At 53.4% G+C, this 17546-nt stretch overlaps 6 protein-coding genes across 6 annotated transcripts; 5 read left to right on the top strand and 1 right to left on the bottom strand.

Annotated features, from left to right (window-relative positions):
- Positions 1 to 442: 442 nt before the first annotated feature.
- K489DRAFT_403184 (carbohydrate esterase family 5 protein) lies at positions 443 to 1994 on the top strand. Its single transcript, XM_033607077.1, has 4 exons — positions 443 to 1007; positions 1061 to 1149; positions 1206 to 1277; positions 1333 to 1994. Exons 1-4 carry the CDS (start codon positions 572 to 574, stop codon positions 1801 to 1803), a joined length of 1068 nt encoding a protein of 355 aa, XP_033457595.1. The 5' UTR covers positions 443 to 571; the 3' UTR covers positions 1804 to 1994.
- A 469-nt stretch (positions 1995 to 2463) lies between these two features.
- On the top strand, positions 2464 to 4316 carry K489DRAFT_390005 (WD40 repeat-like protein; the record flags this gene model as incomplete). Its single annotated transcript, XM_033606563.1, has 2 exons — positions 2464 to 2667; positions 2724 to 4316. 2 exons carry the CDS (start codon positions 2464 to 2466, stop codon positions 4314 to 4316), a joined length of 1797 nt encoding a protein of 598 aa, XP_033457594.1.
- A 417-nt stretch (positions 4317 to 4733) lies between these two features.
- K489DRAFT_411804 (SHMT-domain-containing protein) lies at positions 4734 to 6519 on the bottom strand (the record flags this gene model as incomplete). Its single annotated transcript, XM_033607852.1, has 5 exons — positions 4734 to 5881; positions 5936 to 6073; positions 6135 to 6228; positions 6285 to 6341; positions 6394 to 6519. 5 exons carry the CDS (start codon positions 6517 to 6519, stop codon positions 4734 to 4736), a joined length of 1563 nt encoding a protein of 520 aa, XP_033457593.1.
- Positions 6520 to 9095: 2576 nt separating this feature from the next.
- On the top strand, positions 9096 to 10380 carry K489DRAFT_411803 (methionine adenosyltransferase; the record flags this gene model as incomplete). The annotated part of the gene is made up of 2 exons (XM_033607851.1): positions 9096 to 9130; positions 9234 to 10380. 2 exons carry the CDS (start codon positions 9096 to 9098, stop codon positions 10378 to 10380), a joined length of 1182 nt encoding a protein of 393 aa, XP_033457592.1.
- Positions 10381 to 11361: 981 nt separating this feature from the next.
- On the top strand, positions 11362 to 13797 carry K489DRAFT_382490 (uncharacterized protein). Its single transcript, XM_033605386.1, has 2 exons — positions 11362 to 12025; positions 12152 to 13797. The coding sequence occupies exons 1-2, from the start codon at positions 11628 to 11630 to the stop codon at positions 13353 to 13355; spliced, it is 1602 nt and encodes a 533-aa protein (XP_033457591.1). The 5' UTR covers positions 11362 to 11627; the 3' UTR covers positions 13356 to 13797.
- A 1203-nt stretch (positions 13798 to 15000) lies between these two features.
- K489DRAFT_382487 (6-phosphogluconate dehydrogenase) lies at positions 15001 to 17397 on the top strand. The gene is made up of 4 exons (XM_033605385.1): positions 15001 to 15894; positions 15961 to 16005; positions 16146 to 16574; positions 16636 to 17397. The coding sequence occupies exons 1-4, from the start codon at positions 15376 to 15378 to the stop codon at positions 17074 to 17076; spliced, it is 1434 nt and encodes a 477-aa protein (XP_033457590.1). The 5' UTR covers positions 15001 to 15375; the 3' UTR covers positions 17077 to 17397.
- The last annotated feature ends 149 nt before the right edge of the window (positions 17398 to 17546 follow it).

Genomic DNA, 17546 nt, shown 5'->3' with positions numbered 1-17546 from the left:
TCGTCGTCATGTTCAAGGGTTGGGATTCTGTCTGTAGGCCAAGACCAGCCGACGGTCTTGAGGAAGTTGAGGGGTCTTGCGCGCGGACTATCGTGACAGCTTCCTTGCCGTGCGCGATGTACCAAGATACACATTTTCATTACAAGGAAGTTGTTCCTTGTCCTACAGTATTGTGTCTGTAGTTGTAATCCCAGGCTATCAACAGGTCTTTCGTCTTTGCAATGGCACGGTAGCACCAGCCGCTTTGGAAAGGTTTGTTACGCGGCAATCCACTGGATGACTTCAGGCACGTTCCTGCATGCCAAGTTCCGCGCAGGTTGGGCTAAGCTTGATCAGGAAACAGTTCCTCGCGAGTTCGCGGGGCCACCACCACTAGCGCATGGTTTAGACAACTCTCCGAGGTAACTTGGCTGGCTGGTTGCATCATACCTAGGTGCCTTGATGCGCTCGTTTCCACATGTTTATAAAGATCGAGGCCGGCGCTCTGTCGTGTGTCCGAGACTCTGAGGTAGCTTGACGCGTTCCATCACACTCGCTGTACACATTCGCTTGTGCACTCAGACGACTCACCATGCGCGCAACTCAGTCTCTCGGCGTTTCTGCCGTGCTCGCTGCCGGTTTGGTCAGCGCCCAGGCACAGACTTGTTACTCAGGTATCAACATCTTCACCGCCCGTGGTACTGGCGAGGTCCCACCGACCGGGCTCGGAATCGAAGGCACGCACATCAATGCCGTGCTGGATGCTGTTCCCAACTCCCACGCGACCGTGATCGAATACCCAGCCACGTTCGGCAACAGCTCCGTCCCGGCGGGTGTTCAGGACTCTAACGAAAAGATCGCCGCATACCTCGATGCTTGCCCAACCTCCAAGATTGTCGTCATGGGCTACTCCCAGGGCGCCGTCGTTCAGGGATTGGTCCTCACCGGAACCAGTTTCTCGATCAACGCTGAAGGTCAAGCCGAGGACTACACCGTGCCTCCGCTCCCGCAGAAATACGTAGACCAGAGTGAGTTGAACATCAGTGCTACTCCCCCATGAGCTCGAGCTGACAATTCTCAGTCGCTGCCATTGTCTTCTTCGGCGACCCAGGATACAACCAGAACATCGGTACCAACCTTGACAACCCAAACCCGTGTACTACTGGAGCTGTAAGTCTGCATGGATTATGTCTTCGCTTCGACCTAAAACACTAAATCTTCAACAGCGTACTCCTCGCAGCGTCGATGCTTTCGGCAAATTTGGTGACCGACTCGCTGAGTGGGCCAATGCCGACGATGTAAGTCCTTCATTTGACCGACGTGATGATGTCGATTCTGACTTCAAACCTGCAGATCTATGCATGCTCCACCGGTACCTCCTTCGCTGCCCACATCTCGTACTTCTCGACCGCCAACGCTACCCTCACCGCCAAATTTGTTGCCGGCAAGGTTGGTGTTTCCGCCGGCAGCCCTGGTGACTCTTCCTCAAGTGTGACCACTCCCACCCGACCCGCATACTACCCTCCTACGACCCCCATCGTTCACCCGAGCACTGGCCGTAGTGTCAGCCAGATCTACGCGACTCTGAGCAAACCTAGCCGACCCACCGCGTCCGGAAGCCGTATTCCGGTCAGCCGGGCCAGCACTGCCAGCCGTGCCAGCCAGGTGAGCAGCGCTTCCGGTACCGGCAGACTGCCTGCCCCGGCCACCTCGACAGCTACGACATCACCCACCTTGACTCCCTCTCGCGGTGACGCCCCCAGCCTGGGCAAGCCGATGGCTGCCGTCCTTGGCGGTCTTGCGCTTCCGCTTTTATTCCTGTAGAGGAGATGCGATGATAGGAGTTCATTACCCTGTCGATGATTCTCACGATTCAGACGGAGACGCATGCTAGTGAAACGCTGAGACGCTTGATACTTATCTTAACGATACGATAAATAGTAATTCAAAAAGCTTAATGCTATGAGACTATGAAGTCGTAGAACGATAAATTTCGCAGAAGAACTTTGGTGCCTATGTACTCGCGAAATTCTTGTGACAAAAAGTATCGCGCGTTCCAATGTGCCGTATGCATGGCGTTCTTTGCACCTCAGGAATGCTGTGATCGTTGTATGACGAAGAGCCTCAACGCCGAACGCAACGGAAGGGAGAATGGGAGGTAAGCGATTGGTGCGGAGAGCTCCGTCGCTAGCGGATTGTCCTTGGCTGTCTGCCCGGGGTTAGTGAAGAGCCTCCGAAGTATTGAGAAAGTCGGCTTCAAAAATTTCCAAATCGCGCTGCATTGCGAATTTCGCGCGCGACCCTTCAACAGCACCACACTTCGCAATAGACATGGCGAGAATAACGTTGGCAGACAAGCTAAGGACGGCGAAGCAATTCGTTGAGCCGGAAATTGTCGAAAAGCCGCTCGTGCAGGTTCAGGATGACACGTCCGAGGAAGAGGAAGATGATGGAGAGGAAACTCAAGAGGAGTCAGACGTCGAAATGGGCGAGGAATACGGAGACGATGGCGAACCCGAAATAATTGACGAGGATGAGCTGGAGCTGGAGCGATTAGTATTTGGTGACAGTGCTGGGTTTCGCGAAGGTCTCAAAGGATTCACTGGAGACAAGGCGCAGAGGGACGAGGTCGCCGTCGATTCTCTAGAAGATAGTGGAACTGGACTGGAGGGCTTAGACGATGCAGAAGTACGTGGATTTTGAAATTGATTGGGGCTTCGTCACTGACAGAGGAATGGCTGCAGCTTTTCTTCACGGACACCGGTGCTGGCACCGGGATACAACAGAATGTAGACGGGGACGATGACGACGAGACGGATTTCGTCAAAGGAACCGCAGCATGGGACGACAGCGATGATGAACGAGTACTTGTGTCGTTGGCGAACGCCCCACGGTTGCGAAAACTCCGAAGGACCGAGGCGGAAGATGTGGTCAGTGGCGAAGAATACACACGACGACTGAGGAAGCAATTCCAGGTGCTCAACCCTCCTCCGGAATGGGCTCGGTATGCTGTTGAGCAATCGTCGATCAAAAAGCGTAGGCACTCTACGAATGATATGAGTGATGAGGAGGGATCAGAGGACGAAATTGATGGAGATGGCGATATTTCCTCCGTCGCGCCTTTGTCCGATCTTTTGCAAGGAGCAAATTCCCTAGTAAGGAGTTCTGAACCGAGCAATGGCAAACGAAGAAAGCTTCGAGCCGAAGTCATCGATATCCAACGACAGAGCGACCTACCGAACGTTCAGCCAAGTGCCATCACATCACTTTCAGTCCACCCCAACCTTCCTCTCCTCCTCTCATCGGGACCTTCATCAACATTGTATTTACATCATCTCACACCCTCGCCGCCTGCGCCGACTCCGAATCCACTTTTGACCAGCATGCACATCCGAGGATCTCAATTGACGACGACCGCCTTCCACCCGACCGATTCCAGGATATTTCTGTCTGCTCGAAGAAGGTACTTCCATATCTGGGATCTTGCAACCGGGAAGGTGGACAAGATAACCCGGACGTACGGACATCAGCACGAACAACGTAGCATGGAGAGATTCAAGCTTTCGCCTGATGGCAGGTTTCTTGCACTCCTCGGCTCGTCTCGCAAAGGTGGCGGTGTCATCAATATTCTCGATGCGACGACATTACAATGGACTTCTCAAGTCCGCATTGAAAGTCGAGGCGGAATCGCCGAGTTTGCTTGGTGGCGCGATAGCACTGGCTTGTGTATCGCAGGCAAGAACGGTGAAGTCACCGAATGGAGCGCTACCGACCGTGAAGTCGTTGCGCGATGGCAAGATGAGGGGGCTGTCGGCACGACCATCATAGCTCTGGGCGGCCAACATGACCTGGTAAAGAGCCGCTTCGGCACCGACCGCTGGATTGCCATCGGTAGCAGTTCCGGGATCATCAACATCTACGACCGAAGAGTCTGGTTATCGCCGACTCCGACCACGACGACATCCACATCTCACAAGCAGAAGTCCCAACAACATCAACATCAACAGCCGATTCCCGAGAACCCCAAACCGACACGTACCCTCGACCACCTCACCACACCTACCTCTCACCTTGTCTTCTCTCCCGACGCGCAGATCTTGGCGGTAGCATCGAAATGGAAGCGTGACGCCATGCGGTTGGTGCATCTGCCTAGCTGCACTGTGTTCAAGAACTGGCCAACGGGCGCGACGCCGCTGGGCCGAATCTCTAGCGTGGCATTTATGAGTGGCGAAGCTCTTGACAAGAGCCACAAGGGTGGTGGCAACGGCGGTGATGTTCACAGTGTGCTGGCTGTAGCCAATGAGCAGGGCAAAATCCGATTATGGGAGATTCGGTGATCGACGATTGGGAAGTGAGTGTTACGAACCCGCGGTCGGGAGGCGAGAACGGGCGGATGCGAATTGTACGTGACGAGCGTCGCCATCTCGTCGATCATGCATAACGATTGGGCTGTCCTCATTTCTAAACGATCCTGGTGATATGTCTGGGACAATTGTGCACATCATGATGATTTGTGGAATTGTCGCAAGTTCAAAGTGATCGAAGTACCTCGGCAATTGCGCTGGAGGGGCGGGCTAGGTCGTCTATATCATGTAACATTATGTCGACCTCAATTGAGGAGAGAACAAAGAGCCCAGATGCATATACGCCATGGTTAATGATAAAGTTCAAATGCCCGACAACTCCGATCAACGCCGCAAACCTGAAGAGAGAAGAGAAAGTAACCATGACCACACACTTCCGGTCTCTTCACTCTACGATGACGACTTGTCCCACGGCAGAGCAAAAGTTCCGACCCAGCTCTCCACCTCGCGACGCAATTCGGCAATCTCAACAATGGATTCACCCTCGCCGACGAATTCGCGGAACGCACCTACACTAGTGGGATTCTTGCGTCCGCTCTCAGTGGCAGCAGCCTGGGCCTTGGCGTCGAGGTCTTTGGAAATGACCACAGCCTGGTGGACGATGTCGGCGACGCGCTGGAAGTCGGCGGGCTGGAAACCGCGGGTTGTCATGGCCGGGGTACCCATTCGGACACCCCCGGGCTTCATGGCGGATTTGTCGCCGGGCACGGTGTTCTTGTTGGCTGCAACGCCCACGAGCTCGAGGATGCGCTCAACACGCGCACCGTCAATGCCCTTGTCCTTCAGGTCAATTAGCACTAAGTGGTTGTCGGTGCCGCCGCTCACGATGTTGTAGCCGTGGCCATGCGCATCAGAAGAGCCCAGCCGTGCAGCGAGTGCTTTGGCGTTTTCGAGGACGGCACGCTGGTATTCTTTGAACTCGGGCTGCTGTGCTTGGTGGAGAGCAACGGCGAGCGCGGTGATGGTGTGGTTGTGCGGGCCACCCTGATGACCTGGGAAGACGGAAGCATTGATCGGGTTCTCAAGATCGTATTTCTCCTCCACTCCCTTCTTGTCGACGCGGCGAGTGCCTTTGCGGTAGAAGATCATGGCACCGCGAGGTCCTCGTAGACTCTTGTGCGTGGTCGTTGTGACGACGTCTGAATATTCGAATGGTGAGGGAATGACACCGCCAGCTACAAGACCAGAAATATGCGCCATATCACTGAGCAGATAACAATTGCCAACCTTGTCAACAATCTTACGGAAGCGCTCGTAATCGATTAATCGGGAATAGGCGCTGGTTCCGGCAATGATGATCTTGGGTCGGTAGAGAAGAGCCTGCTCCTCGAGCCTGTCGTAGTCAATGAGGCCGGTCTTTTCGTCAAGTCGATATGGGAATGTCTCAAAGTATTTCGAAATCGCCGAAATCTTCTTTGTTGGGATTTGGTAGCCATGTGAGAGATGACCGCCGTGCGGGAGGTCAAGGCCCATGAGTCGATCGTGGGTGTTGAGTAGAGCTGAGTAGGCGTAGAGATTCGCAGGTGATCCCGAGAGAGCTTTCGAGGTTCGTTAGCCATGGCGCAACAATCAGACCGCAAGAGCAAACTCACGCTGTACATTTACACCCCATTCCGACTCTTTCAAACCAAAGGTATCCAGAGCTCGCTTCTGACACAATCTTTCCGCCTCATCAATGTGCTCATTACCGCCGTAGTATCTCGCGCCAGGGTATCCTTCGGAATACTTGTCTACCGCCCACATCGTCAGCCATTTGCTCCGCGCCCAAGATCTTCTGTTCTTCGTGCTCACTTTGCATAACACTCCCTAGCGCATCCAGGACTGCCTGGCTAGTGAAATTTTCTGACGGGATAAGATTGATAAAGTGCTTCTGTCTTCTTTTCTCCTACAATGGTTTGAGTACGAATCGGCGCGTGGGAGGATCTGTTGTGGCGAACATACTTTGCGAATGATCTCGAATACAGTTGGATCAGCTTCCTCCAAGTTGGCGCCCAGTAGCTGGGAGAGTGTCAGACTAGAACTTAAAATCGCCAGTGCACTATTCGCGAACCTTTTGTTGGCCATCGGTCGACAATGTTCGCGACCATGTTGTGGGAGTGGCGCTGAGAGCAGGACGTTTGCATGCCCGACAGAGCAGCGAACCAGATGTGCGCAGAGGAGTTCGAAGTGAAGCCATTTTCAAGGGTCGACCAGCGTGAATGACATGTAACGAATACAATGGCAAATGGTAGAGACGACTACAATGATCACAGGAAAATGAGACCGCAGGTCAGGATTTGGCGAGAACCACGCATCGCCAATGTCAACTTAGTCACCGAGAAAGGGTCTTATCGATGGCGGCCGCTCGGACGGACAGGCGGGCAGCTTCCAAGCAAGCCCTGTCAGCAGCAGCAGCATCAGCAGCCGCATTGTCCGGGGCCAGTACTCCGTGCGCTTAGACGCGGAGATTGATGGACTGACCCCAACAAGAGGCTGGGCTGGGAAACTTCTTCACCTACCTAGTAGTAGGGTGGGCGGTTTCCCGCTGTCCCTAGTAGGAATAGAGAGCTGCCCGCGACGACTCGAAACTGCTTCTTGACTGCTGTTCATCCGATATTATTTATCTCATCAGCAACAAAGAGCGAAACGGCCCGTCGTATTTACTTTCCCCACCTGGGCAGGATTGTTTGTGTCAGTGCGCGAAGAGATCTGCCTACGCCTTTACAGTTTTTGATCTCCGCCGAAACGTGAGGCGCATGCGAATCCTTGTACGTTCGCGTGCGGAATTATTCCAACTCCGTATTCACGCTCTCCGGCTCGCTCCTGTGAGTCGTCACTTCGATGAACACCATTGCGAGATTCTCCGGCTTGTCCGAGGACCGTGAAGTACACACCCGTCGTATTCCAGATGGAAACATCCTGAGCAGGAATTTAAGATCGCAGTGGATGCTGTGGTGGCCCTCAGTATTTATGGACTTGACAATAATCGCCATCAAAATTAGGCCGTACCGACACACACAGTCAGACAGTGTATGCGCGTACCAGATTGCGTATACCGTCCAAACCGGCTCGGTCTTGGTGAATGGACTTTGATGGACCTGCATGCATATAAGAAGCTGTCTCAGGTGCCTAGTAGCCATCTCGAGCCGGGAAATACATGCTCACAAGCACGTGTCGTGGTCGACAGCTCTTGACGCGAAGCCCTCAGCTGTAAGAAAAAATCCCATCGCCGTTGAACTGAGCGAACGAAGGCTCTTCTGATCGTTGACATCCATGGATCCTTATTCATATTCTTACTACCATGGTTCTTCGGTGATTACAAAGTTATGGCGTATCTAGTCCCTCACAAATTTGCATGCTGCCCAGGTGCGTTCTATTTCGCCATTGGTATACAGCAAACAAGGAAGCTGCAGGTAGTAGGCACATGAACCATGGCGTAGTACGTGCAGACGCAGCTGCGAAGCTCCAATTTTACCTAGGCATGTATTTCACTATATTTTACTCCGTTTTATTATCATTCGCGGTAGGTATCCGGTACATTTTTCTCCGGGGGCTATGAGATATCCCACCAGGCCATGACGCGATTTGATCGTCCGTCATTTCATGGGCTCGCTAGCCACGCAGGGCAGCAGTGGTGGGGTCGACAGCAGCGATTTCGGCGGAGACCGGCCCCGCCATCATTGTTTTTCTACAACGCCCGAACAAAATTAATAGACAAAAGTTTATGGGATTGAGATTGGCTGTGTGCAACGTGATGGTAGATTGTTGAGACGAAGCCGGGTATTCCTGAATACTATAATTCTATCTGCGTGATACGAACCACGGAATTTCGCCCTGTGAGGAATTCGGAGGTAAACGTGGGATGGATTCGTCCTGCTGGAGGAAAGAACCATCAACTCGGAGACTTCGCATCTGGAAGCCGAGCTTGACGGACAATTTTCGGGGGGCGGTGTTTTCCAGTTCGATACAGCACGATGCTTTCAGATGCGATTGCGTCTTTTTGGCTGTCCTTCGCAATCTCATTACTTCAACAGGTACAAACGGATCTCGAATGCACCACATTAGACGGTGGTAATTGTGATTGATGACAAAAAATAACATCGACGGTGATAAATCTACTCACTTCGTGAGGATGCGGACTTTGTCAGCTGGACATGTCTACCATTTCCACTGGAGCATGAGGAACTAGGGACTGCGCATAACAACACCGATGTGCGGAAACCTAGGGGATGTCAACACCGGTCTACGACGAGTCCTGCTCCCTCGTCCGGTCTCGCCCGTCATTGTCACGGCGTTAGAGGACAGATGGGTCGGTCCTCTCTCTACCAGCAGCAACATGATCATTTCCATCCAGTCCAAGGTTGTTGTTCTGGTCATGGTGGGGCAGTTATTCGACACTATTTGCCGGACCCTGACAATCTCCTTGATCTCTCGCCCAAAAAGTCACCGCGAACGCTGCTCAACGCTGGATTTCTACGGAGATACATGGGGAGGGTACAAACTATCTATACCACATGCTTTCGTCTACACCTACACCACCTCCAGTACCCAGGTAGCTAGCTATACACGTTTTCCATTGGGGACACTTTTTTTCTCTCGTCGTCGCTAGGCGACTATAATAATTGTCGTGCTTAGTCGCCATCACGCCTTTTCCCTCGAACTCATTCAATTTCCTTTTCTTCCTCTTCCTCTTCCTTCTTCCACTCACACACCTTCATCCCTCCTCTGCTCAATCCTTGATCACTTCCTCATCTTTCACATCGAACCGTCACAATGGCTCAGAACGGCACTGTCCCGCACGCTGGCCCGTAAGTACAATACCCCTCCAATTGGGAGTTTCTGGGCTGCCGTCGACCCAATACCGCCTGGAAGGCCGAAAAATGCTGACACGAGATTTGCTCGCCTTCACAGTAAGGGTCGTTTCCTCTTCACCTCCGAGTCGGTCGGTCAAGGTCACCCCGATAAGTTGGCTGACCAGGTCTCCGACGCCATCCTCGATGCCTGCTTGAAGGATGACCCGGCCTCCAAGGTCGCCTGTGAGACTGCCACCAAGACTGGTATGGTCATGGTCTTCGGTGAGATCACCACCAAGACCCGTCTGGACTACCAGAAGGTCATCCGTGACGCCATCAAGGACATTGGTTACGATGACTCGAGCAAGGGCTTCGACTACAAGACTTGCAACGTCCTCGTCGCTATTGAGGAGCAGAGCCCCGATATCGCTCAGGGTCTCCACTACGAGGAGCGTCTTGAGAACCTCGGAGCTGGTGACCAGGGTATCATGTTCGGATACGCCACTGACGAGACCCCCGAGTACTTGCCTCTCACCATTCAGTTGGCCCACCAGCTGAACGCTGCCATGACCGACGCCCGCAACGACGGTACCCTCCCTTGGCTCCGACCTGACACCAAGACCCAGGTCACCGTTGAGTACGAGCACGACAACGGCGCCGTCGTTCCGATCCGTGTCGACACCGTCGTTATCTCCGCTCAGCACGCCGAGGAGATCTCTACCGAGGACCTCCGCAAGGAGATCAAGGAGAAGATCATCCTCAAGACCATCCCCGCCAAGTACATCGACGACAAGACCATCTACCACATTCAGCCCTCCGGCCGTTTCGTCATTGGTGGTCCTCAGGGTGACGCCGGTCTTACCGGCCGAAAGATCATCGTTGACACCTACGGTGGTTGGGGTGCCCACGGTGGTGGTGCTTTCTCCGGAAAGGACTACAGCAAGGTCGACCGGTCTGCTGCCTACCTCGCCCGGTGGGTTGCCAAGTCCCTCATCAAGGCTGGCCTTGCCCGCCGTGCCCTCGTCCAGTTCTCCTACGCCATTGGTGTCGCCGAGCCCCTCTCCATCTACGTTGACAGCTACGGCACCTCCTCCAAGACCTCCGACGAGCTCGTCGAGATCATCCGCAAGAACTTCGACATGCGTCCCGGTGTCATCGTCAAGGAGCTTGATCTTTCCCGCCCCATCTACAACAAGACTGCCAAGAACGGTCACTTCACTGACCAGAGCTTCACCTGGGAGCAGCCCAAGGAGCTCAAGTTCTAAGCATCTCAACCTGCAATCCTCTTATGCATGGTCGATGGCGTTTTGATGGCTTGAGTTTTCTGGTTTGATTCATTATGAGGTTGGTGAGCGAGGCGACATAGCTATGTTGCCTTCACTCCCATCCGCTGAAGAGATTGGCGCGCGTATGATACCACCGAACCACCTGCTCGCCTGCCTCAAATGGGGGCGTAGCTTAGAAAAGAAAAGGACATCTGGTTCACAAATTCTTGATTTTTTTGGGCTGTTACAGATAGATGGGAGAGGGAGAGAAACCACAAACTTGCTGTCTTCAACACAGACCTCGGAGGTCCGCAGCACACCACGCCACCCGTACATATCACCCACCCCTCTCCACGAGGGTCACGCTGGAGGATGTGTGCGTGTTGCAAAGTGTGTTCCTGTTGAACTACACACGGAAAGGAAGGGAAAGGGGATTTATATATCTACATCACTTGACAAATTAGCGTCGGCGTTCCGGTGAGATGTCTTCAACATTTGCATCTCGGAGAGCGCGTTCTCGACGCTGAAGAGAGAAGAAAAAATTCAACCACTACTTTTTTTTGACCAAATTAATTTTTGAGTTGGTGATGAGACACAGTGATAGTGAATGTGTTGACGTTGTAATTGCGTTTGAAGATACCCAGAAACGTAACTTGGCCACGATCCATCTTTGATGCCAAGGTTTCGGTCGAAAATTGAAAAGTCGAGACATTCCAAGGTTGCTCCCAGCTCAACGTTGCTACACGCGGGCGTGCAATAGACAAGCAGCGCGGAGATTGATGAGAGAGGAGGAGCAACTGCGCATATGGGCGGCGGGCACGTTAAGAGCGGGCGTGTGGCAGGATTCCGTACCACCCCTTCTAAAACTGCCTTTGCCGGCCGATGCTCCGTATTGCCCCCCGTACCTAGGGGATCTGAAGGATGATGTAGTCATTTGTGATGATGAAAATGCACGCGACCCGTGGCCAGCAATCTCCTGCCACTTCACAATACAGTACAGTACACGCCTCCATCACCACATATCAGCGACGCGCGCCAATCGAGGCAAAGACTCCCAATCAAACAGTTACTCGACGGTGACGGAATCACGTTTCTTTATTTGACCAATTCATCTGTCTTTCGAGCAATTTCTACAACGAATTGCAAACTTGCGCGCCACACCACGTTCAGATCACCAAATCACTCTCGCTGCATCGGACAGAGCAATATACGTCTCACTACGACCTTCAAACCCGTGTGCGCCCAACATGGCAGCCACAGCAACAAACACAACGCCGGTCGAAGCTGGCAGCGCACTTGCGCAAGCCATCCAAACCGCCGTTCACACCAAAGTCGTCGAGCATGGATGGGCGGCGGAGGAGAACGACACCACGCTTTCGGAGTATGTTGTCACCATGCTGGTCGAGGGAAAAGACCAATCGGCCGTGCGGGCAGAACTCGGCGGAGATCTTCTAGGTCTTGGAGAGGACGACCCGCAGGTGGTGGAGTTTGCGGCGTGGTTGTTCGAACAACTGGGCAGCGTCAATAGTGCGCAACAAACGCAAGCATCGCAACAGCAGCAAGCGCAGCAGCAGGGACAGACGGAACAGAATGGTGGTGATATGCAGATGGACGAGGACTCATCGGCAGCGCCCGTGGATGGAGCGTGAGTGCACACCTCCCTTGCGTACTGAAATGCTGACGGCAGATGCGCCGACGCAGAAATTACATTGCATTTTCATTCATTGCAGTGGCACTAAATTTGAGGACGCTTGCTGACTATGGTTCACAGGCCGAAAGGACCTAAATCGATGCGCAATAGTGTGCGCGGTCGTCGCATGCTCGGACAGATGAACAGACATATTGACCGTCCTCAAGATTTACCCGACTCACTACGCAAGATTAAAGGTGCCGCTGGAGGACTGGCAGGGCGGATCAACTCACATACACGCGAGGCGCCGCGTGGGCCCAAGAACAACAGTGGACTTCAACGAATGGCTGCCGGAGGTGGTCGCGGCGGACATAATCCGATGATGATGCCAAATAACCCGGCGATGGCGAATGGTCTCATGGGTGGAATGGCGCCGCAACAACAAGCACAATTCATGCAGATGCTAGAAATGCAAGCACAGATGATGGCACAGATGATGCCAAATATGGCGCCTGGTAATGGCTTCCCGCATCAAAACGGAGTTGGCGCCCACCGAGGCGGTCGTGGTAATCACAACTCAAGAGGCGGTCGTCAGCAACATCAGCAGAACAATCAAACACAGCAGCAACATGCCGTGAATGGGAGATTACCTGACGGACCTCTCCAGCCAACGGACTCGGCTATGGAGGTTGATGGATCTGACGGACCACCTTCCAACTCTCGCAGCGAACTTTTCAACACGCTCTGCCGTTTCAACCTCGCTTGCACGAATCCCTCCTGCGGTTACGCCCACCAATCGCCTTCCGCCCCGCCCAACACCACCGTCGACCTAACCGATACCTGCAGTTACGGTCCCGCTTGTGCGAACCCGAAATGCAGCGGCCGACACCCTTCACCCGCTCAGCGCACAGAGCACAACAACAACGGTGCGACGACCAAGCAAGACGTCGACTGTCGCTTCTTCCCCAACTGCACCAACCCACGCTGTCCCTTCCGCCACCCAGCCGACAGCACTGGCAAAGCTGTGTGCCGCAACGGCGCCGATTGCACCGTGCCTGGCTGTGCTTTCCTACACAGCAAAATCGCCTGCCGGTATAACCCATGCCTAAACCCCTCGTGCCCTTTCAAGCACGTCGAGGGTCAAAAGCGTGGCAAATTCGAAGATAAGGTATGGACGGCGGGTGAGGGCAATGGCGCGGCGAGTAAGAGCGAGCGCTTCGCGGGCTTCTCTGCGCAGGACGGCGCAGAAGAGGAATTGATTCTTCCCGGGGCGGGCGGGGCGGAATCTGGCAATGGATTGAATGGCGGTGGAGGAGCAGCGCAAGAGGCGGACCTCATCGCCTAAGCAGCGTGATCTGCATCGACAGTTGTCGTCGAGGGATTGCTCGCCTAAATGGCTACTTCTCGGGGTCTTTGGTTGTGGTTGTTGCCGGAAGAAGCCAAGATGTATATTTATGAAACCTTTTTGGAAAGGATTTGGACAGGACTGATGGAATCCGATGAACGGGATAGATAATCGACAATGGGTGGTGAAATGGTGTGCTGATTCAATCGAAACCACTTTTTGGCGAGGAATCTATCCTCGACCGTTTTCTTATCTCTTCAGACAGGATCCCGAGGTTCGTAAGTGTGAAACAAGGTGATCCATATGAGCGATTGAAGATGAAATGTACTTTCAGCTGCTAGGTGGTGGAGTTTTTGGGATATTGTACAGGAGAGACCTTGATGGCGGTGTTTCGATGCACCTTGAGGGATAATCATGTTGTAATTTACAGTAGCACTCGTGATCTTCAGACGAATATACTGTGAAATATCACTACCTAGGCACTCATCAGTACTCGCCATGAATTATGTATCAAGACACAACGAGACATGCATGGAAATCTCTCGTCACTCAAGCAGTACATATTGCTCGATCTTGATTTCGTGATATACTTGCTCTACAGAGTTGACCTATATAATAGTAGATAGAATTCATAATTCCAGCATCTCCGTGGAACATGCCATTCTAGTAGAGACCTTTTGGGCATGAATAATAAGCTCAGGTGATTTCTCTTGTGGTGGACCACGAGCTCCGCGGCAGGAGAAGCTGAAGACATGACGCCGCAGCCGCGCAGTTCCACACCGCAGCCCCCGGCCCCATCGCCGCCAACACGAGCCCCACGCGGTTGAGACGTCTGAGAAAAAACGTGCCCCGCTATCGTCACCGTGCAGCGTCAGATTGAACAGTTCCGTGGGAAGAACCACACCAAACTACCTACGAGAACTAAGGATCGCTCGTATGGAGCACTTCCTGTCGAGGTGGTATTGGTTTCGCATAGGTCTTGACAAAACACCGACGAGTTGTGACCTGAATTATGGAACCTTATTGGCGGGCATTGGGAAACGCGAGAGCTCTCGCTTCGACAACGTCACTGCCGCCAAAGCCCGCGGAGAGTTTCCGCAGCAACACCGCAATGGAGCCCACGCCAAATCCTCCATATCCCGCTCGGGGACACATCTATCGATAGTCTTGTCCAGACCTTTTGTTGATCACGTAGAGAGTGCGTGGAAGCGATCCTGGATAAGCACAACCCGAAAAGGAAACGACAGCACGTATCAGGCGTGGGAGCTATTGAGAGAGGAAAAGGAATTGTTCCGACCTTGACCACATCATCATATCGGCCCGGTTCCCTAGCAGAGGAATCTGTAGGTCTCTGGACCCGTAAACATGTACAGGACTTCCATTTCAGCCGCCGCCGCCGCCGCCTTCTCCGGTGCTCACGCATCGCAAGGAGATAGTCAGCTATCCTGCCTGTGAACGCGTAGGTTCCGCAGTCATCCATCCTCACCAAAATTATCGTGACCATAAACCTTTTTCTCTTGTGCTACGGGGACCCTCCATCCTCTCTACCTATGCACTGTATCTCGGGTGCCATCATCACACCCGCGTAATAATTCTCTCTCAACCCACCTGCTCCTCCTTATACTCTCTCTTCTTTCTTTCTCAATACTTCTCCTCTGTCTCTCCCCAAATTACATTCGCCCAATCTGTATCAACGACTTCTCGCCCTTCGAGATCATCTCACTAAACCCACAGACACGTCCGTCAACATGTCTTCAGAAGAGGCTGTGTAAGTCGCTGCCCCACCATAATCACACACCGTCATTGCCCGCCCCGCTCCGACCTAAGCCATCGTCATCGGCAGCCGCCAAATGATGTGAGCCGTATCGAGGAAAAGACTTCCAAGATGGTGTTGTTCTCAATCATAACACTCGTCACAATTCACAGCCACCGGTGGTAGAAATGTATGGATAAGAGAGGCTAACATGATCGCTTCATTTCCATCAACAGTGGAGACTTCGGTCTCATTGGCCTCGCGGTCATGGGTCAGAACCTGATCCTCAACGCCGCTGACCACGGATTCACTGTTGTCGCCTTCAACCGTACCGTGGCCAAGGTCGACCACTTTCTCGAGAACGAGGCCAAGGGCAAGAGCATCGTTGGCGCCAAGAGCATCAAGGAGTTCGTCTCCAAGCTCAAGAAGCCTCGCCGGATGATGTTGCTCGTCATGGCAGGCAAGCCTGTCGACGACTTCATCGAGCTCCTCCTGACTGAGGGTGGCGTCGAGAAGGGCGACATCATCATCGACGGAGGCAACTCACACTACCCGGACTCCAACCGCCGCACCAAGTACCTCGCCGAGAAGGGTATTCGTTTCGTCGGCAGCGGTGTCTCTGGTGGTGAAGAGGGTGCCCGCTACGGACCCAGCATCATGCCCGGTGGTAACGAGGAGGCCTGGCCATACATCAAAGACGTCCTGCAGAGCATCTCGGCCAAATCCGATGGCGAGCCATGCTGCCAGTGGGTCGGTGACGAGGGTGCTGGACACTACGTCAAAATGGTATGTTTCTTGCCGGAATTATGAGGAGGCAACTTTCAGCGAGCTGACCGAAGACCTCTCCATCAGGTTCACAACGGCATCGAGTACGGTGACATGCAGCTGATCTGTGAGGTGAGTGTTTCGCGATCGCAATTCTCTCTGCTCAATATTCCCGCTTTCCATATCGACGATGCGACCAATCGCACCGAAAAACAATTTTCGTCAAGATACGGATTTGAGGCTGTGATCAAAAGCTAACAAATCGATCGTAGGCGTACGACATCATGAAGCGCGGTCTCGGTTTGAGCGGAAAAGAGATGGGTGACGTTTTCGCCCAGTGGAACAAGGGCGTCCTCGACTCATTCCTCATCGAGATCACTCGTGACATTCTGTACTTCAACGACGACGATGGAACTCCCCTTGTTGAGAAGATTTTGGATTCTGCCGGACAGAAGGGTACTGGCAAGTGGACCGCCATCAACGCGCTCGACTTGGGTCAGCCCGTGACTCTTATCGGCGAGGCTGTGTTCGCACGATGCTTGTCCGCCCTGAAGAGCGAGCGCACTCGTGCTGCTGGTCTGCTCGAGGGACCCAAGCCCAACTTCACTGGCAACAAGCAAGAGTTTTTGGACAACCTCGAACAGGCTCTTTACGCCTCCAAGATTATCTCATACGCACAGGGCTTCATGCTCATGCAATCCGTAAGTCACTTCCAATATTTGATTGCGCGGATTGGTGTCGACTGACCTTTTTCGCAAACAGGCCGCTAAGGAGTACGGCTGGACTCTTCACAAGCCCGAGATCGCTCTCATGTGGCGCGGTGGTTGCATCATTCGCTCCGTCTTCCTCAAGGACATTACCAAGGCCTACCGCTCCAACCCCGACCTCGAAAACTTGCTCTTCGACGACTTCTTCAACAAGGCCATCCACAAGGCGCAGCCCGGCTGGCGTGACATCGTCTCCAAGGGTGCTCTCTGGGGTATCCCCACTCCCGCTTTCTCCACTGCCCTGTCCTTCTTCGACGGCTACCGCACCAAAGATCTCCCCGCCAACTTGCTCCAGGCTCAGCGTGACTACTTCGGTGCGCACACCTTCCGCATCAAGCCCGAGTTCGCCAACGAGAAGTATTCCGAGGCCGGCAACCACCACGTCAACTGGACCGGCCGCGGCGGTAACGTCTCGGCGTCGACATACACTGCATAAGCGGTTGGTCGCAGTCATCTGACCAAAGAGGACGCTTTGTAGTGTGGGAAAAAGATGAACGATGATAGGCGTCTCTGGATGTAATGAAGACATGAAATATGGAGGGCGAGGGAGAGGGAGTTGATGAAAGCCCTCTCGTTGTCATTTGTCATGGAATGGAAAACGGATACCGTATAGAATATTAGCCTTTCTTTTTGAACTCCTCCCCTTGATTGTCATGCTGTGGATGCTCTCGTGACCTGCGAATATCCCTCAGCTCAACATAGTGACCACTTTGGTCCGGCTGTTCAATCACCGCGATCAAAGGATCGGCAGGACCCCGTTCGTATCCTGACGGCACTCAACCATGCTGTACTCATAGGATATGATATATCTGTCACTGTAGAATGGCCTTCCGCGTCAGAGAAGCCTGCTGGGCAATGTAAGTCAAGCCCCTACCGTGTGGTCGTACCAGCCCCGTCGTTGTCATC

This window comes from Dissoconium aciculare (assembly GCF_010015565.1).
Source record: "Dissoconium aciculare CBS 342.82 unplaced genomic scaffold K489scaffold_10, whole genome shotgun sequence".
Lineage (NCBI taxonomy): Eukaryota > Fungi > Ascomycota > Dothideomycetes > Mycosphaerellales > Dissoconiaceae > Dissoconium > Dissoconium aciculare.
The sequence above is the reverse complement of the archived record's forward strand: the minus strand, read 5'-3'. Positions and strand labels throughout refer to the sequence as shown.